General features: G+C 39.7%; 1 protein-coding gene across 1 annotated transcript; it reads right to left on the bottom strand.

Annotated features, from left to right (window-relative positions):
• Positions 1-5,858: 5,858 nt before the first annotated feature.
• On the bottom strand, positions 5,859-19,894 carry LOC139760707 (uncharacterized). Its single transcript, XM_071684269.1, has 3 exons — positions 19,717-19,894; positions 9,696-9,817; positions 5,859-6,606 (listed from the first exon to the last, which is right to left on the bottom strand). The coding sequence occupies exons 1-3, from the start codon at positions 19,783-19,785 to the stop codon at positions 6,501-6,503; spliced, it is 297 nt and encodes a 98-aa protein (XP_071540370.1). The 5' UTR covers positions 19,786-19,894; the 3' UTR covers positions 5,859-6,500.
• Positions 19,895-21,722: the final 1,828 nt, after the last annotated feature.

Below are 21,722 nucleotides of genomic sequence, written 5' to 3'. Positions count from 1 at the left end.
CTTTGCTTATCAAATTAACTGGAGTTGTGTTATCACATACAATAACCCAGTAATAGAGAGAAATATCAAACATAGGAGAGAGATTGATATGAATAAAAATGTTGGCTTATTTAAATTAGATAACCTAATAAATGGGGAAAAAAATTGTATTAATTTTTCCCAAAACTTAGGTTAATGTGAATTTGTAACTTGAGGGAGGTGAAGTGGTCGAGGGTGACCTGTGCCCTAATCCCTTCACCTGTTTCTTAATTCATTCGCCGGCCCCGCCCAGTGGCGGCTGCTGAATCGTTTTCTGGTTCTGTCTGCCTGTGCTCAGTCCATAAGATGTAATTATACGAAAGCGCTTGACATTTCATATTTCCCGTATCGTGGTTTTACCTGCATATATATATATATATATATATATATATATATATATATATATATATATATATATATATATATATATATATATATATATGTACAGTGGCCGAAATAATACCTGTAGAAGACAGGTGTCATGACATGGAAAGGGATATATATGGTTGAAGAGAGTAACAAGGATTCCACTCCATAGTTGCCCCGAACTATATTCTTGCACCTCCATTGTTTCCATTTCCCATTTGTTCCTTAGAATCAGGTGACATTCTCGTATATTATGAAGCTTTTATAACACGAGAGCCATGGTAGATTACTTGTCTGTGACTGTTACCCTTCTCAGCTAGTCAAGAGAACTGCAATCGTCCCTATTCTTTTTTGATATGAGAAAAGGAGACTAGCAAGGAATATAATTCTAATTCATTTTTGTAATTTTTTCCAAGGTGTTTCTGTCAACTGTTTAATTAATCTATAACTTAGTAAAGACGAAGATCAGTAACTCTTATTCCTTGGTATCCCAAACCCTCTCAAGTACGAACAAAATGATGACAAGCATTCCTTTACAGATCCGGTCATGAGTGTGATGCTTGAAAGTTCTTCTTGATCCTCTTTGCGATGCGTAACTCTCTTCACTTTTCATGCACCACGCAGGTCATGAGCAAGATCCACTCTCCTCACTCCTTGCCTGGGTTTCTCTGGTGATCACGGTAAGTTCAGTCTGACACTCATACGTTGTGGCAGATGGATGATGAGGAGACCGTACGCGCTGTGTCCGAGAGGATCAATTGTTTACCACCTGCTGAACGCCAGGGGGTTTGCAGGTCAGAGTCCTGAATGTCTCACAGGCTGAGGAACTCGACCTTCGTCATGGCAGCGTCGTTCTTTGTTGACTTCTTCCTCCCCAGAAGGAGGTCTCACTGAAACGGTGGCACATCGTAGGCCGAGTCTGTACGTGCACTTGTGAGTTATATCTATACCTGTGGTTTATAGAAACGGATATAGCACGGGGATTTATGCCTTACTCAACCTCACAGTTGCACGTAAGACACACTGTGAAATACAAAGCTCCTTACAATAGGCCACCGACTCGAAAAACTAGGAATCTGGACATGTCTTGCTCCACATTGTTTACTTTATGCCGTAAATCTTGTCACCTCTCCCGTCTCTTCTGCCCTGTATCGCAGCTGCAGCCAGCAACACTTGTAAGTCTTCTGGGAAGAATAGCCCATTCAGGGATATCCATGCCAAGCTCATCTCACCGTTGACGGCACAATACCTCCCCCTGTTGTAGTGGCGAAGACCCTCAACCGTTTGTTATTAGGCACAACACAAAACAGAATTCACATGCAAAGCTTCCGGGAATCTGTTGACACGTGAGTGTTATTGGTGACTTAGTTTTGCGTGGGTGGTTTATACCGGGTGTTACAGCTTGGTACATTTCATAATGGCCCAGTTGTTCACGGGATCAGGTTCATGATACAGTCTTGCTAAGATACAGAGGACTGAGCTCTTCACTGTATGACTTCTCTGGTGTTACCACTATATGCTATATAATCCTTACATTTTTTTTAGTTATATTTCCAGTGGTAAAATTGAATAACACTGACATTTTTTGATCACGATGGTGTAATGCAAATTCGTTAAATACGGTACGCTGTGCCTTTCAGAACATTAGCGAATCCAGACTTTATTCAATCAAAGCAATTGATATTACAGTGAGCGTAATTTAAAGTTTACTGTTGTTATGAACATTCGTTTTATGTTGATGAACACAGATTCTTCAAGTGCAGTGATTACGTTACTGTTTTGAACGCTCGTTGTATGTTTTGGACAATCACATGTTTACCAAATGGCGTCCTAGCTTCGTCTCTTCGATGTATATCAAATGACTGTTATATTCCTCTCTTGTGTCTCCCCTGATGATGTGATTATTACACGAAAGTGCACTTGGGAACTTTTCGTGTTTCATTTTCCCCGTGGACTCATAGGAATATATATATATATATATATATATATATATATATATATATATATATATATATATATATATGTATGAGGTACTTGTTCTGGTGATTGCTGTTGGAAGTTAGTGTTTAGTTCTTGACCAGGGATGTCATTATGTATTCACGAGGAAAAGGATGATTTATGTTGTTCCTTGCAGTATTGACGACCCCCCAGAGCAAGACGGTGCTTCCCCTTGGGTGTAATGATGACCTGATCTAACTTAATTGACCTATTTTAAGACTGAGGTCGAACTGCCAGGCCGTCACACACAAGGTGTCGTACCGTCGTGCTCAAGGGTTTAAGTGCTAGAAGGCTCCACCGTCTCCCTTTATGTTGAGTCTCCTCAGAAGGTGATCATCATGTTGACATCATGTGGACATCATGGTGATCATCAAGTGGACATCATGTGGACATCAGGTGATCATCATGTGGACATCATATTGTTACTTTGTTGGAGAACAAACTGACCTCCAGACCATGATGTGTCTCTGCTTGCATACATCTCTCTGTTGAGTCGAAGTCTCATATCACGATCTGTAATCCTTTGTGGCATTACAGTAGAACTAACATACAGTCTTTGTTTTTCTCGCCATCTTTAAGGAGGTGGATAGATGTGTAGAATCATGTGTACTGTGTCCTATCAGTGTATAGTACTGCAGTGTTTTGAAGCCACTGAGTACATTTTTTTGCTTTTTATTTCTATAATGACTTTATTTTTATTTCCACCTGTTAGATATGCTGTGTCTGTTCGGTAATATACTGAAATTACTCTTTCACACGTATGAATCACCCCTTACTGTAGGAAACATTGTAATAATGATAATAGGCAGGAGACTCGATGACATTTCATTCTCTCATAAAACTCGTTTAGCTGGGATTTTACCAAAGAGAAATATATATATATATATATATATATATATATATATATATATATATATATATATATATATATATATATATATATATATATATATATATTTCCCTGGGGATAGGGGAGAAAGAATACTTCCCACGTATTCCCTGCGTGTCGTAGAAGGCGACTAAAAGGGGAGGGAGCGGGGGGGCTGGAAATACTCCCCTCTCATTATTTTTTTTCAATTTTCTAAAAGAAGTAACAGAGAAGGGGGCCAGGTGAGGATATTCCCTCAAAGGCCCAGTTCTCTGTTCTTAACACTACCTCGCTAACGCGGGAAATGGCGAATAGTTTGAAAGATTTATATATATATATATATATATATATATATATATATATATATATATATATATATATATATATATATATATATATATATATATATATATATCCCTGGGGATAGGGGAGAAAGAATACTTCCCACGTATTCCCTGCGTGTCGTAGAAGGCGACTAAAAGGGAAGGGAGTGGGGGCTGGAAATCCACTCAGCGTGTCAGTGTCAGGCTGAGTGGACAATCTATGTCAGAGTCGGAGGTAAGGTTACGCCATAATATCCCAGGGTTGTACCACAGTACTCAGGGATTGTAGCGTCACGCTCGAGGGTTGGTTGACTCGTTGTTTGGGCTTTAAAAAGCCAAGGTCAGTCAAGGTCCCCAGCATCAAGCTACATCCGCTAACCGAAAAATTTTTCGATACTTTTTGTTAATTCTAAAACCATATACATTTTCGCTATTCATGTGGCCCATGCCTGAAGGTGTCATTATGATAACTACGGCTGTATTGAAATTAGACAGCTAATTCAGGGATAGAAATATGTTCAGCGCAATGAAATTACATCTTGCAAGTTAACTGTAATGTACGTTTTCTTTTCTCAATAATGTTAGAGAGCATGATGGATGATGAAAATTAATTGAAGGATTAGGCTTTTGCCTTAGCAGTGCAGCCGAGCCGAAACCTTACTTAGCCAGATCAATGTAATTTTCAGGCTTTAGTGAACAGGCTTATTTTGATACTGATAAAGACACATGTACAGATTAGTTTACCATCTCGCATCATTTATAGAATGTAGTTCTATTTTTCCGCATCCAAGCTTGCTCTGATCATTGCTGTCAGTAGTAGTTTTACTGTGGTGAATTGCATGAGTGATCCTAAAGTTCTGCATCAGAGATTTAGCTACTTACCCTCATGGGAAATGTGTGAGTGCTCACGGAAAGCTTAAAAAGCTCCCAAAGGATCAAATCAGTTATGCTTCACGGAACAGAATCACTTTATTTCAGCAGGACACGTACGTGCAAAATGATAATTGCCGTTTTCAGTTGAAACTTTATTCGTTAGGTATATCTGAGTTGAATCTAAATAACTATTTTTTTTAATTCATATATAGATATTTACCTCAGGACCTCTCTTTAATAAAGTCATGGTGTTACATAGGACCCTTTTCAAGGGGCCTGCAGCCCAAGGCTGCGCCACTTCCAGTAGCAGGGACATATGAACTTTGGAGAGAGTTCTTTGAATTGACTGTACTCCCAGTGATACAGCTTCACCAAAGGGGACTTTACACTCTCGGTGTAACCTTGACCAGGTGGAGTGTGGTAATTCGTTCGTGATCTTAAATAATCGAGAAGATAGATAATAACTTGACCTTTATCTGAGGAGGTTGTGTGGGTTATTATAATTAGAACTGCTATAGAGTTTGATTTGATGGTCATATTAATTATGCCACCATTGGTCAGTACCGAGTAACTTGCGGAAAACCGTGGTTATCATTCCATTAATAGATGTAGAGTAAACCCTATGAGGTTCTTGAATTTTGTTTAGGGTACATTGACAAGATGCGTTTTTGTCTAAGCTAAGAAGGATTCTCTGTTATCGACTTAGCGATAGGCTCTCAAAAAACTGGGAGGAGCTGCAGTTGTAAAGACGAAGTGAAGAGAAACACCAGTATTGTCTTCCATCTTTATTATTATTATTATTATTATTATTATTATTATTATTATTATTATTGTTATTATTATTATCATTGTTATTAAGCAACGCTTCGAAATAACTCGTTTAACCAGAACCTTTATGCTTCATACAACAGAAGTGTATATCTCACTAGTGACAATAGTGTTTGAAATGTACATTATACTGAATTTAAGGAAAGTAATTTTGTGCACTCAAAATGATGTTTTCTTACAGCGTAATACTTGAGTCACCGGATTGGTTAAAGATAAAATTTAGCGGCGCGGAAATAACATTCATGACTTTCTATAACTTAGACGTTCCTTGTAACATTCTTTTGATCATAGGTAGGGCGTTGAAAGCTAGAGAAAAAAATACGAGGTCCAAAAATAGTAAATACATCGATTATGTATGATCATCTGTGAAATTTGGTTAGAATTATATATATCACATTACTAAGAGGTATTCATCAACCTCAAAACCATATCTTTGGTGACATTAGCGTATCGAAAAGGCGTTCAAAACAATTTCCAGTGTGATATATATATATATATATATATATATATATATATATATATATATATATATATATATATATATATATATTATTTATTCATTCATTCACGTAGTGCGCCTGAAAACCAAACTTTTACCAGTACGAAGTGGTTATGGTTTCCTAGAACGCGATTGAGTTTTCAGTCATGATTGTTTAAATTTAGGTTAGGTTATATAACAAAGTTGTCCTGATTGCGATTTTCATACATTTTACTGATTGGTGCCATGAAAAACTCAGGGGACAATATCCACTGCCTTAACATAATGAATTCAAATTCAGTCAATTAATTGATGTACTCCATATAACGCATTTATAAATAGGCAGACAGCATTGTTTACTGTGCTGCTAGTGCGTTTTTGGTACAAACAATGAACTCACCTTCAGAAGAAAAAATAAACAAGAGGACTGAAGATTTCTTTTCCCAGTTTGTAATATGTTTTTTTTTTTATTTATTTATTTATTGCTGAAACCTCAGTGAACTGTCTGGTCTTATTTCTACATCCATTATGATATAGCACACTACGCTATTGTGTCACATACATTCATTTTCGTTTTGTAAACTGGTGTGCAGTACTATATGTACTGATGTATGCTTTCACACACACACACACCTACACACACAGTTACATATATATGTATATTACAAGAGTGTTATGCATGCTCTCCTGAAAATATGTAGCGACGTTTGTCTTGTATGCGCTGGCGCTGCCATCTGGTAGGTCCTCCTCAGAAGACCTTGGGCGAAGGGATCCTGCGGCATTTGTAGATGTAGGCCTCCTGCAGTATGTCGTCCTCCACCCTCACGCACCGGGTGCTCGGAGGACACTGGCACCTGCCGCACACCACAACCTCTTCAGTAATGTACATAGATGTGTTATGAAATAAATGAGCCAACATTGTACACGACACACATCCACCTACAACATCCCAAACAATGACAATCGACTTGTGCCAGTGATGGCAACCAGAGAACAGGCTGTCATTGGCAACGTCGCGCGTCAGGCTTAGACAAGGCGAATCTTTACGCTCAGACACAAGTATAGAAGAACTCCCTATCCACGCAGTAATTACACACACACACACACACACACACACACACACACACACACACACACACACAGAATCAAACAAGAATTATATAGAAAATAGCACAAATCACCATCCGGGCGAGTACGTAAAGATTTAGTAAATTAAGCTGCGTTACATCCGGACACTTTATCGAACCATGTTTTTTTTTTTTTCTAGTTCCTAGAGAAGGCTCTTTTACTGTTAAGCTGCTTCTGAAATTGAGAAGGGAGGAGGGTGAGTGGTTCTCGATGAAGGCAGACTTACTTTAGGGATGTGTGACGATACCGTGGTATTTTGAATTTGTTAATGAACAGGGTAGCGAGTGAGCTGAATGCAAGGGATATTTATTATATATTGTATTTTGTCGCTGTCTCCCGCGTTAGCGAGGTAGCGCAAGGAAACAGACGAAAGAATGGCCCAACCCACCCACATACACATGTATATACATACACGTCCACACACGCACATATACATACCTATACATTTCAACGTATACATGAATATACCTATACAGGCATATACATATATACACATGTACATGATTCATACTTGCTGTCTTTATTCATTCCCTTCGCCACCTCGCCACACATGAAATGACAACCCCCTCCCCCTCGCACGCGCGCGAGGTAGCTCTAGGAAAAGACAACAAAGGTCACATTCGTTCACACTCAGTCTCTAGCTTTCATGTATAATGCACTGAAATCACGGGGGTGACTGTGTTGTTGACTGGTTGGTGAGGATATTCAGTATATGTATGGCTCATGGTGAAGTGCCTGAGGATTGGCGGAATGCATTCATAGTGCCATTGTACAAAGGCAAAGGGGATAAAGGTGAGTTTTCAAATTACAGAGGTATAAGTTTGTAGAGTATTCCTATATAGGAGTATTGATTGAGAGGGTGAAGGCATGTACAGAACATCAGACTGGGGAAGAACAGTGTGGTTTCAGAAGTGGTAGAGGATGTGTGGATCAGGTGTTTGCTTTGAAGAATGTATGTGCGAAATACTTAGAGAAACAAAAGATTTATATGTAGCATTTATGGATCTGGAGAAGGCATATGATAGAGTTGATAGAGATGCTCTGTGGAAGGTATTAAGAATATATGGTGTGGGAGGCAAGTTGCTAGAAGCAGTGAAAAGTTTTTATCGAGGATGTAAGGCATGTGTACGTGTAGGAAGAGAGGAAAGTGATTGGTTCTCAGTGAATGTAGGTTTGCGGCAGGGGTGTGTGATGTCTCCATGGTTGTTTAATTTGTTTATGGATGGGGTTGTTAGGAGGTAAATGCAAGAGTCTGGAAAGAGGGGCAAGTATGCAAGTCTGTTGTGGATGAGAGAGCTTGGGAATTGAGTCAGTTGTTGTTCGCTGATGATACAGCGCTGGTGGCTGATTCATGTGAGAAACTGCAGAAGCTGGTGACTGAGTTTGGTAAAGTGTGTGGAAGAAGAAAGTTAAGAGTAAATGTGAATAAGAGCAAGGTTATTAGGTACAGTAGGGGTGAGGGTCAAGTTAATTGGGAGGTGAGTTTGAATGGAGAAAAACTGGAGGAAGTGAAGTGTTTTAGATATCTGGGAGTGGATCTGTCAGCGGATGGAACCATGGAAGCGGAAGTGGATCATAGGGTGGGGGAGGGGGCGAAAATTTTGGGAGCCTTGAAAAATGTGTGGAAGTCGAGAACATTATCTCGGAAAGCAAAAATGGGTATGTTTGAAGGAATAGTGGTTCCAACAATGTTGTATGGTTGCGAGGCGTGGGCTATGGATAGAGATGTGCGCAGGAGGATGGATGTGCTGGAAATGAGATGTTTGAGGAAAATGTGTGGTGTGAGGTGGTTTGATCGAGTAAGTAACGTAAGGGTAAGAGAGATGTGTGGAAATAAAAAGAGCGTGGTTGAGAGAGCAGAAGAGGGTGTTTTGAAATGGTTTGGGCACATGGAGAGGATGAGTGAGGAAAGATTGACCAAGAGGATATATGTGTCGGAGGTGGAGGGAACGAGGAGAAGAGGGAGACCAAATTGGAGGTGGAAAGATGGAGTGAAAAAGATTTTGTGTGATCGGGGCCTGAACATGCAGGAGGGTGAAAGGAGGGCAAGGAATAGAGTGAATTGGAGCGGTGTGGTATACAGGGGTTGACGTGCTGTCAGTGGATTGAATCAAGGCATGTGAAGCGTCTGGGGTAAACCATGGAAGGCTGTGTAGGTATGAATATTTGCGTGTGTGGACGTGTGTATGTACATGTGTATGGGGGGGGGGGTGTTGGGCCATTTCTTTCGTCTGTTTCCTTGCGCTACCTCGCAAACGCGGGAGACAGCGACAAAGTATAAAAAAAAAAAAAAAAAAAATATATATATATATATATATATATATATATATATATATATATATATATATATATATATATATATAATGTGTGTGTGTGTCTGTAATGTTAGATTAAGATTCACCGTAGTCCAGGAACACAATGACTGTGTCATTATTCAAATATGTAGCAGCTCATCATTAAATACAACACGACAAACACCACCGCTGTTGTTGAAGTGCAGTATTGGGAAATATACAGTGCAAAAGTATTTAACGTGCATGAGATAAGCCTTGCATGATGTATTATTATATGTATGGTAACATCTAGAGTACTAAATTACAATTTTTAGATTCAGGGGTGTGGCATTTGCCCTAACCAGTTGAAGGTCGGGACGAAGGCTAGGATTGTACCGTTGTGTCCAAAGGTCGTACCCTTGTACTCCAGGGGTTAAGCAGTCTGTCTAGCAGTCATCATGAGCTGATACTGCTGAAATCCAACAGTCTCCAAAAAGGGAAATCGAAGTTTCATGCAGGTTAAGACTAAGTGAATGACTTACGCGTTGCGGAGGTAGTAGATGTGACGGTGGAGTTCGCCGTAGATCTCCCAGCCACAGGCACTCTGGCTGTTGCACAGGGGACCCACGCTGTTCAGGAACGATTTCTCGTCGCTGATGGCACGCTGAGGACAGAGCAGCAACAATAGTGTGAAACTGCTTGTTAAAGCACACGGGGGTAAACGATATCCAAGAATAATATACGGAAGAAAAGAACGTGACTCCAAAGGAACGGACCAAACTTCAGCCCTCCACGCCCCTTGTACTGTGGAGAAGATCCACCAGAAGACGTAATAATGATTGGATACTGAGGTATATGAAATGTATGATTGAATTATTGTTATCATACTAAAATACTGCCTGAGAACGGATGAAATGCCGTTGTTGTAAGTAACCAAGACTTGGGGAATATGACGGCGTTTTCTGTGGAAAGTGTATCCGGTTTGATTTAATCTACCGAGGAGTGAAGTGTGGAATTCTCTCGAGTGCTGGTAACGAGACTCTGTTGTTCCTGAGGAGTTCAATAAAGATCTGGTGGTGAAGTGGCGTCGACCTAATTCAGTTTACTCTTGGTGTGAGGTGGCAGGGGTTCAGGCGACAGAAGAGTGTGTCTTGGCGCTGCTGCTCGTTCTTATCCTTTTGTTTCGGTCAGGGCTTGGGTGATGATGTACGACATTTCGCGTCCCTTCAAAATCACGCCTCCGGACGGAATCTGGTCGTATGTACTTACTCTTACTTCATAGTAAAGGGCAGGCCACTGAGTTCTCTTCTGGGTATCTGTCCACAATATTTCATCTGTCTTGCATGCCGCGTGACATACGAGTGCACACACACCTTACACATCGCAATAGTCCCATCCTCCTCATTGGCAACCAGGTGGGCTGTGTCTGAGGTGTGTAGACCTGCAGATAACCTGCCGTCACTTCCGTTTCCTTCCTTCCCACTTACCTTTGTTACGGATTTAGTTTCTCTCTTTTTAAGCTTGTTGTTTCAAAAGTACAGGTTATGGACACTACATGAACAACATAATGTGAATACAACCATAAAACATAATGTGAAAATACGTTTGCTTCAAGTTATATCCGTAAACAGGTCTCACACACTGGATATCACGTTCTCTGTGACTGAAAAGATTCCCATATTGGCGTGTAGATGGGATTTGCTTTTTCTATAATTTCCAGTCGTGTGTGTGAATCATGAATACATATATGTGCAAGTCTGTGTATATGTCTATATATGTCTATCATTGTGGGGACAAGCCTGGCTTCCTTCGAACGGCTAAGCTGTGGAATTCCCTTCCTCCTATTGTCTTTTCCGCTCTACTTAATCTTTTCTTCCTCGAAGAATCAGGGGTACAAATACCTGCGGAGTCCTGATTTAGATCTACATTATTTTCCTCATTTTTTCTCCATTCACTCGGGATGGCCTTTGAATGTTGCATGTTTCTACCGTGTTATGTTGGTCCATGCGCAAAAGAAATTAAGAAGTGTCTGTTACCTTTCAAATTTGGTATCACCGAACTTGAAGAGTAACTTTTTTTTTTTCATATGCCATCGAGAATGGTAAAACATACTGTGCGAACTAACCTCACAGTAATCTTGATAGTTTACCTCCAGATCAGGTTTATAAGACTTACTGTAGATAGAAACTGGGTAAGTTATGCTATCAGCCGTTCGACGCAGCTTGTCCCATTCCCACAAACATTGTTAAATACCGTTCGCATGGTAGATAGATTTGAAAGGACAAAGTTTTGTTTGCCTGTGGTGCGCAACAGTTTTTGATCTCGAAAACAGGTCTCAATCATTCTTGCTGTGACCTCCATTTACATAAGCCCGTATATAAATACCTGTAATTATATCAAGGTAGGGAAACATATTCGACGGGGCTTGATCGAAGCTATTAATTTTTCCACCTTCAGAAGTTGTTGGATATGACGTGAAGGAGCACTGGTAGTTGATGGCTGCCCCTCCCAGATATTGGATATCAAAGGGGCTGTAAATGAGTTTTTTAAGGGATTTTATATTCAGGCGCCCGTGAACCATATATAGGCTGCAGGGTCACATTACCCACCGATAAATGGGCTGGTGTTACTGGGGAGAAGCGAGCCAGGTAGCAATGGATGGCTTCGTTAAAGTTTTATAAGGTTACTTTCTACAAGGAATTTTGTATTGATCTCGTTCAAGTGTCCTGGTGTACATTGATACAGTCACCTGTCGTTTTGTGTCGTGTAATACTTCCAGTTTTTAAGTTTTCATTTCATTACTATTAGTGTTATTTTTCTTTTTTCTAAAGCCTTGAAATCAGTTGTTTATATTTCATTTTTGAATGTTCTTCCTTTGTTTTGTTTGCCACTTATTTTATCACATTTTATCTACATGTGGAATATCTTACATGTTGAGTGCGTTACGTATTTTTATTTAAGGATATAGAATTGTTCTGGGTTCTATAAATTACGTAGAAGTTGCAAGATAGAGCTTTAAAGGAAATTACTTATTGAAAAGGGACGTCATTATAGGGAGACGATTCATCAGGTACCTGGATGTGCCTTGAAATATACCCAACAGGAGGTCCTCATGTCTCGGGAGACGAATCTAATGTCATTATTCTGTTTAGGTAAGGGATCTCGTAATTGTCGGAGCCCACTCCCGACGGGTTGTCTCAGCAGACACCAAAAGGATCAAGTAAGCATTCTTATCAGCCAGTAAATATGAAAACCTGCGTTAATTCTCTGCCATCACTAGCACAGTCAACTTTGGCGAGATGGTATTATAGGAAGTACGGTCTCGTCAAAGAATTTACATACAATGGGGTTCACATCTTCCTGTTTCTGGAAGTAGCAGACTTGGAAAGATATCTTAGATAACACCTAGACTTCTCAGAAATTGGTCCTGCGATAATTATAAACACCTAAATAAAATTATATATATATATATATATATATATATATATATATATATATATATATATATATATCACAATACCCTTCAACAGCCAGGATTCGAACCCAGGACGTTTTGCGTGGTATTCGGGAACGTGGTACCGAACACCACCCAAAAGGTCCTGGGTTCGAATCCTGGCTGGTAGAGGGCATTATGTGTTCTATGTAAGGCATGTGTACGTGTAGGAAGAGAGGAAAGTGATTGGTTCTCAGTGAATGTAGGTTTGCGGCAGGGGTGTGTGATGTCTCCATGGTTGTTTAATTTGTTTATGGATGGGGTTGTTAGGGAGGTAAATGCAAGAGTCCTGGAAAGAGGGGCAAGTATGAAGTCTGTTGGGGATGAGAGAGCTTGGGAAGTGAGTCAGTTGTTGTTCGCTGATGATACAGCGCTGGTGGCTGATTCATGTGAGAAACTGCAGAAGCTGGTGACTGAGTTTGGTAAAGTGTGTGGAAGAAGAAAGTTAAGAGTAAATGTGAATAAGAGCAAGGTTATTAGGTACAGTAGGGTTGAGGGTCAAGTCAATTGGGAGGTGAGTTTGAATGGAGAAAAACTGGAGGAAGTGAAGTGCTTTAGATATCTGGGAGTGGATCTGTCAGCGGATGGAACCATGGAAGCGGAAGTGGATCATAGGGTGGGGGAGGGGGCGAAAATTTTGGGAGCCTTGAAAAATGTGTGGAAGTCGAGAACATTATCTCGGAAAGCAAAAATGGGTATGTTTGAAGGAATAGTGGTTCCAACAATGTTGTATGGTTGCGAGGCGTGGGCTATGGATAGAGTTGTGCGCAGGAGGATGGATGTGCTGGAAATGAGATGTTTGAGGACAATGTGTGGTGTGAGGTGGTTTGATCGAGTGAGTAACGTAAGGGTAAGAGAGATGTGTGGAAATAAAAAGAGCGTGGTTGAGAGAGCAGAAGAGGGTGTTTTGAAATGGTTTGGGCACATGGAGAGAATGAGTGAGGAAAGATTGACCAAGAGGATATATGTGTCGGAGGTGGAGGGAACGAGGAGAAGAGGGAGACCAAATTGGAGGTGGAAAGATGGAGTGAAAAAGATTTTGTGTGATCGGGGCCTGAACATGCAGGAGGGTGAAAGGAGGGCAAGGAATAGAGTGAATTGGAGCGATGTGGTATACAGGGGTTGACGTGCTGTCAGTGGATTGAATCAAGGCATGTGAAGCGTCTAGGGTAAACCATGGAAAGCTGTGTAGGTATGTATATTTGCGTGTGTGGACGTGTGTATGTACATGTGTATGGGGGGGGGGGCCATTTCTTTCGTCTGTTTCCTTGCGCTACCTCGCAAACGCGGGAGACAGCGACAAAGTATAAAAAAAAAAAAAAAAAAATGAAAGAGCGCGTTCATATGCACTATATTCGAATATTATATATATATATATATATATATATATATATATATATATATATATATATATATATATATATATATATATATGTGTGTGTGTGTGTGTGTGTGTGTTTAATAAAACATTATTTCTACCCTCTGGGACTTCGATTGACCGGTTAGTACATAACACGTCGTGTCCTTGAGGATCTAGGCTGTCGGGAAAATATAAAGGTTTCTCGGGTGATGGAGGAACTTGGGGCATGTGAGGGGATATTAATTAAGGATGATGGACATATTTTTACTCGGTGTTCATTATAAACAGGAAAATAGTGGAGAGGTAATGCACTGAAAACGGCTGTATTTATTGATATATTCTTATTTGGTTATCCGGAGGAGATAATGTGGTAAATAACTGAGCTTTTATTTTCTCATAATCTTATATCGAACTTTAGGTTCTTGTAAAGAGGTGAAATAACCTCGTATCATCTTCATTGATGTTTTCATGCGGCCAAAGAGTGAGGTTAAATAGTGTCCATCAAATGTGGCTGTTGGGGAAAGCATTTGATTTTGAGGGATTGCGAAGACACCCAAGGTACAAGTCGTCTGTTCTCTTTGAATATCGAGCCCCTTGAACACGATGGTACGTCCCTTAGGTATGATGATGTGGGATTTTGACTTTAACCCTATGAGTTAGGTCAAAGGCTAGGCTTAAGGCTTCGTCATATGCCAGGGTCGTACCTCCGAGCTCAAAGGTCCTGCTGCGGTGTTTAAATGGCGCTAAAAGATGGGCCTCTGGGCAGAGATATCTAGTCTACAGCTGTGAATTGTTTAGAGACCAGAGAAAGTTAGGTCTGTAAGAACGATGCATATTCTAAGGACCAACCAGACCTGGGCAGCCAGTCACAATATGCGAGGAGCAGAAATGTATTGTTTGTTACTGACTGTGCCATAATAACGTAGCGTGAGCTGATAGCTGCACATATGACCTCCTAGATTTCATATGACTTGTATGATACAAATATCAGGAACTTGATAATCTGGAGGTTAAAACTGTAGTGAATTCACACATCTGTACCGGGAGGGTCCTTATGTTCCGTGTACTTTCAACAAATACTCGAGGCTCTGGGTCCGACTGGATGATACATTTATACTTGCAAGACCAAATGTTGTTTTGGAAAGCAGTTTGCCATCGAGTTGCCGCTTTGCAAGATTGCCGTAAAATGGTACGAATTCTGGCTTAATGACCATCAGACAATTAGCAGTCATTAATTTATGGTACCAGCTCTACCTCCCAATTTACTCTCCTTTACGGTAAATTGAAGAGCATGATTTATTTTGATAGGTTAGAAAATCTTAGCGCAACAGGGCGGGGCCTTGGTAACCTTCTCACGTGCTGCTGTAGACAGTTTGAACCATTTTAAAGCAAAGTTTCATGTTATGTGTTTCTGAAGTAATGTGGAGTAAGATAACATGTGCATCATAGTAAGTCACTATTGTATGACTATAGGCAATAGTACCAGATCATTAATAATTTCGTCATAGAGAACAGATTCAGTAAAAACTCCAATATTGAAAATATGATATTTTGTTAAATACTGTATTCTCGAGGCATGGAAAAGGAGGGTTAGGAATAGCATCACTTGCTCAGCGGGGAGGAAAGAGCGCAGGGCAGTGTAGCTAAACTTCGAGCCATAATAGTCAAGATTATAAAGTGTAAAAGGAAACCATGGGTGGGTTAACGCCCCGTGACTAGGATGATGTACACACTGGCTCGTTCTGCCAGCCAAGGCCTCCCGACCCTGGCAGATCCTGGGTGTGTCAGGGGATGTGTTTGTGAGGTGTGAAAGGAATCATCACTGTCTGAAGAACGTACTGTATGTGTGTGTGTGTGTGTGTGTGTGTGTGCGCGCGCGTGCCAAGTGGAGACTACAGCACTGTATGTGAAATGAAATACTATTTTATACGGCATATTGATTGAGTCAAGGGAAATATATGTCACTGTACATGAAGGGTACTGCTCCTACAAGGATATCAGTTAGTGTGAACCAGGTTACAAATATGGACAAGGCTGCATTGGTGTACTAACAAGGCTTTCATTATTTGTAGGACTGTATGTGAGTATTACTCTTTGCGGTCGAGGTGTACCAGTTACCTGTGAACGGGGTTACTTGTTTTATATATAAAACGTGGCTACCAGTTCGAGTGAACCCAGCCGGAGTCTTCGCCACCTCCACCACCGTGTAAAAATCAATATCTTGCCATTACGAGAGCATAATAATCACTTTTCTACAATCTTCTACTGTCTCTCGCAAGATCTAAGAGATCGGAGCCCAATATCTTTACTCTCTGCTTAAGGTCTGAGAGAATATAACCGCCGTTTCCATGAATCCTTTCCTTGACGGGTAGCTCATCTTTGATCCTCTTCTTTGAAGTGTTGAGTACGGCAGGTAAACATCAGCACACACGAGGATTCGTTAACGGCCTTGAGATTATGAATATGACTGAGGGACATCGATCAGTCCCATCATGCATAGAAACAGGAAAGCCAGAGGAGCAATACTTAAATGTGCTATAAGAATTTTACTTAAGCATCCATATATACCAAGGGGAACACTAAACCATGTACCACAACATACAAACATTTATCAAGGCCGTCCAACCATTACCACGGCCACATCTTTATATGTTTCTGATTCAGTCGTGTTTTGAGTGATGCGAATAAACAGTTACCTCGTTATTAAGTTATATTCAAACCTCCATTTCTGTTCAAGTGTGTGTATACTTGATGATAAGACTTTTTGTACGTTCTTAAATTCAGTGGGTGTCGATTGCCGAACGGCTCGTAACCGTACACGTCAAATATGTACGTAAAGATTTTATCCATATTTGGTACTTCATTGGATAATTTGGGAGTAGATTATTGGATTATTAATCCGTTCTATATATATATATATATATATATATATATATATATATATATATATATATATATATATATTTATTTATTTATTTATTTATTTATTTAAAACATACTTCTTTTCTGCACGGAAAAAAGAAAGGAAATGGGAGTATCGATGACGTGAGGGACTGGGAGAGCTAAGCCATAGCCTGTCGAGCATAGGTTGGTATATGTGAATATTATATATATATATATATATATATATATATATATATATATATATATATATATATATATATATATATATATAATGGACATTGCCTTACACTGCACTGTACATGTTGAATGGAATAGAGATGTAATTTCGTGGTATATGTTACAGTATATATAACACCTTGAGCATGACTGTAGGACCATTGTGGATATGATTGTCAAGCCATCATACCTAAGAGTCGTGCCATCGTGTTCAAAGCTTTTGAAAAGGATTTTTGCAAGGGCTTAATGGTTTTAAGGGAGAAACTACTGATTATAAATAACTATCTTAGAGTGAGAGGGCCTCATCCCAACTTGCTTGTTAAAGTTAATGTATATTTTGATACCCAGATTTCGTTGGTTCGTTATTTGGGCTTCAGGCCTCTCGACTGCCAGGGATGCTAAATCCTGCTTCGGTAAGTTAGTTATGACCTCCAACCGAAAAGTCTCTTTATCACTTTTTTCAGATGTTCAAGATGATCTGCGTTCGTACGTGTTCACACTGTAGCCGTGGCTTTTGAACACACACAGTTGGAGCTATTGGTATTCAATAGTCATTATACAGCAAGCCTTGCATTACACAGATGGCTACGTCAGGCTGTAAGGGATAAACTGGGTTCTTTTTTTCTTTAAGATGCCGAAAGTTCCTCCTTTAAGAGCAGTAACTTCGACTATACAAAGAATTGATTCGAATTCGTTTGGAGTGCTGTTGTCACATCTGGGTTTGGCTCCGGCCCTACGTCCTTACTGGGCAGAGTCGTGTCAAAGCAATCTTCCAGTCCCACTTCAAAACGACTCACTTTCCTCACGCTGCTCTCTCTCTCTCTCTCTCTCTCTCTCTCTCTCTCTCTCTCTCTCTCTCTCTCTCTCTCTCTCTCTCTCTCCCTCACACACACACACACACACACACACACACACACACGGTTGTTCGATTTCTGCTCCCAAGTGCTGACTGCTTGCGTGCCTTCGTCATTGGTTAGAGCATGCAGTACAGCTCTTGTTAAGCGTCATGCAATTACTGTGTGACCGTTGGCAGGTTAGGGGTGGGCCGTTATTTAACAGTCAGGTTAGAGATCGCTCCGCCGCATTGGAGGCTGTACAGTTAAGTCTTGATTTGAGAAGGATGAGTCATATTAGTAATCTTATTGATATAAGACCTCTAATGATAAAAAAAAAGACTTCATTTAAGAATAAAATCGTTAAAAGTCTTTAAGCCTCATGAACATACAAGAACCTGTGCATATACAGTTAATGAGCATCATCAGTTATTCAGGAGGCAAGTTTGTTATTTTCATAGAAAACGGAAGGCATCATTGATATTACTTTCACCCCCCCAACCCCTTCCCAATAATTGCATAAGTAGATACTCATGTGGGTTGGTTATTAGTGTGTATATACTTGTAAAGTCACCAGTATCTTTCATTGTGTTCAGTCAAATTATCTCTATCTTTAGACCATTAAAATGTTTTTATTTTTAAACTATGACTCGTACTGTGCTTCAATGTTGCATATTTTCGTGAAATGAATGACAGAGTTGATGTTTTTCTGTTAAGGATAATACTTTGATCTTCATGGTCCAATATAATTGTTTTATTCTTTTTTAGAAAGTAAAATTATTAAGGGTCATATCAAATATTATATATACAACCTACAGTAACTAAAAGCCACATGCAGCAGTAATATGTTTTCGTACATAACATAGTGCATGTCGAAGTAGGGTATCAGTTGTGGGATACTTTTCTACCTGTGATGGTAACTTATTGTTATCTAAATAATGTTTTGAAAGCTGTCAATACTATAAATCTTGATACTCAATAAGTCTGGTTTTCGTAATTCTCGAGTCAGTTTCAACGCACAATTTACTGCTACAAATTCTGATCATAAAAGACTCGACACAGGCGACATACACAGTTACAATATCCCTTTTTCATGTCACACTCACGCTCATTCTCTGTCTTTATCTTAATCTCAACGTAAAACGCGAATATCGTAAGGAAGAAAGTAGAGAAGACTGGCGAAGCTAGCTAGGGAAGACTGCCATGAACGATGAAACATCATTTGTGTACCGAATCATTATGTAATTCAACGTTTATTAACAATATCTTTGGAGTGGGCACTTTTATGGTTATATTGAGATAACATACATTGCTAGAATGATGCGTATATGAACAAATGGTTCATAAGCAATGTGTTCATCACTTAACATATGTTTTCCACTGGGCCTTGAAAGCATTGCTCTGTTAACGCGTTCTCTCGCGGCACGGACTGTGGCCGGGAGATAATCACGCTGTATACTGAAAGTCCCTGTATTTGTGATTCAGACACCTGTGATAGCAGTAAAAAAAAAAAAAAACTACTGAATCAGTGTTTTATTGTAGCCGCGCTATCTAAAATTCATAAACCCGAAAAAAAAAAATTACATGTTATTATAAAATGCGAACCTGCGTATACAAACAGGGTGTCGGCTTCCATAGAGTATATAGACACAGTAAGAATGTTACCAGTACTAGTCAGACATACTTAACAGATAAATGGCCTTTCATGAAAGACGATAGGAAACTAGGTTAACTATGGATAGTAATTAATGTCTCACCTCGATTACTCTGCCCTGTGCCGCCACAGCCAGCAGCAGCGCCAAGAACGACGTAATAACGGTGTTCATTTTATCCTCGTCTTCTTTGTAGTATTCTTTATGTTTTACTCCTTGTTTGTAGTGATCAGCAATCAAGATATTCGAGGCTCAGCTTTCTTTAATACTCTGCGGGAGAAGAGCTTCCTTACCTCTGAGATGATTGTGCCACTTCGGGGGTATTTATGGTCCGTGTTGGCGACTGCCAAGGCTCGCCAGAGACAAAATTTACTTTTCAGTTACCCTTATCCCTTTTTTTCCTCGATGCGAGTACTGAAGTATAATGTACATGTAAATAACATGCGTTGAATAATGAAAACTATTTCCGAAGCCTTAAATTACGTAGAGTGGTGGTTACAGGATGTACTAATGAGCGCGCACTTGCTCTAATTTTGGATAAAAGGAAAATTCCATATCTTTCCTTAACCACTCAGTATGGTGAAGTTCCAGTTTAGAAGGTACCTCAGAAGGGTTGGGGTACATGTCGAAGCAGCAAAAACATCAGGATTGGAAACAGGATATCTTAAGCAGCAAGATCCTCATCAATGCCTGTTTTTTGTTTCATGATTTTGTTTATTTTTTTTTTTTGTCCGATCCGGCAAAAAGAAAAAATGTATTATTTTCCAGTAATGAAGGACCTCCAAACACCCGGTTCAGAAGGTCTCACCTCGGACGGTGTATATTCCTTGTGGATCACCCATATTGTATCTTGTGTAGCAGATGCAGAAGAATCCATATTGATGCCATTGTTTTCTGTGGCTAGGTTCAAATGCTTTTTAATTTTTCATAGCAGGAAGAGATAGGTTTTGCTGAAGAACCGTTTCATTGTGAATCTGAAGTCCCGGAGTGTAACTTTAGTAAATATGGGAACTCAACGATCTTTGAGATACTCTGGTCTTAAAATCATTCTAAATCTCTAGTAGGGAGTCAGATATTGATGAAAAGCAATCAGTACAAGAAATTTAACGTTTGCCTGGTTTGCCATCACATAACATGATTGTACTGAAAGTACTTTCATTCCAAAGAGATCGGCTGAAAGACTCTGCTTAATCCTCTCGGTTGCATTGAGGATTACTGTTGCTCTGTCAGTGATGGTGGCTTCTGGGAAGAGCTCTTTAAAACTGAATTCATCAAAACATACCCGAGATCATCAGTGGCCTAAGTTCACATGAGTGGATTTGCCATAATCACGAACCATGAGCTGGGCAGCAGCTCACATGATGATATGATTAGTGATTTCATTTCAGAGAAATGCAGGCGACTTCAATTTTGAATGTATGTGATATGATATGATTAGTGATTTCATTTCAGAGAAATGCAGGCGACTTCAATTTTGAATGTATGTGATATATATTGATCTGTTGGTCATCTCACAACTTGATAAACCAGGTTATAATGTGAAAGAGATTCTTCAAGGAAAGAGAAGAGATAGTAGGGACAGGGGAATTTATTGAAGTATTACATACCCACTGATAGATATACTTCAGTGGTATGTTCAAGTACATATGATAATAGATATGAATATAAATTCGAATTAATATTACAATTAAGGGTTTTGCTCTTGCTGTCTCATGTAGATGTGCGCCTCAGACGTTCCATATTTATGCAACTTGGTGAATACTAAGTCATGTTTGTACTGTTATCTTTCCATCAGGGACCGTGTACACAGCAGGTAAACTAATGAAGAAGCAGAACTCGAAGGTGCTGTGCTCTATGGTGCTGAGAGGCTAGAAATTCGTTATGAGGCTAAAAGACTGAAACCTTACACCCTCAACTCATGATGCAGAATTGAGCCCCAGTTGAGTTTCTGTTGTATACCATACATCTTAGCTAGGGCAAACCTGTATTTTATTTGTTCCATTAGAGGTGCTGATGCTGAGAGCTCTTTCAAAACTAAAGCTCATTAAAACATTCTTGAGATTATGATTGGCTCATGATCGTATAAGATTTAACTAATGAGATTTCATAAT

The sequence above is a fragment of the Panulirus ornatus genome, chromosome 37, assembly GCF_036320965.1.
Source record: "Panulirus ornatus isolate Po-2019 chromosome 37, ASM3632096v1, whole genome shotgun sequence".
NCBI lineage: Eukaryota > Metazoa > Arthropoda > Malacostraca > Decapoda > Palinuridae > Panulirus > Panulirus ornatus.
This window is presented reverse-complemented; position numbering and strand designations above follow the sequence as displayed.

What these genes read in the sequence shown, in the direction of transcription:
- LOC139760707 (XM_071684269.1), bottom strand. Translation starts at nt 19,785, where the DNA reads ATGAACACCGTTATTACGTCGTTCTTGGCGCTGCTGCTGGCTGTGGCG. An exon ending in CACAGGGCAGAGTAATCGAG is followed by an intron (nt 9,818 to 19,716) that starts GTGAGACATTAA and finishes CTCTGTCCTCAG; the next exon opens with CGTGCCATCAGCGACGAGAA. An exon ending in ATCTACTACCTCCGCAACGC is followed by an intron (nt 6,607 to 9,695) that starts GTAAGTCATTCA and finishes GGTGTGCGGCAG; the next exon opens with GTGCCAGTGTCCTCCGAGCA.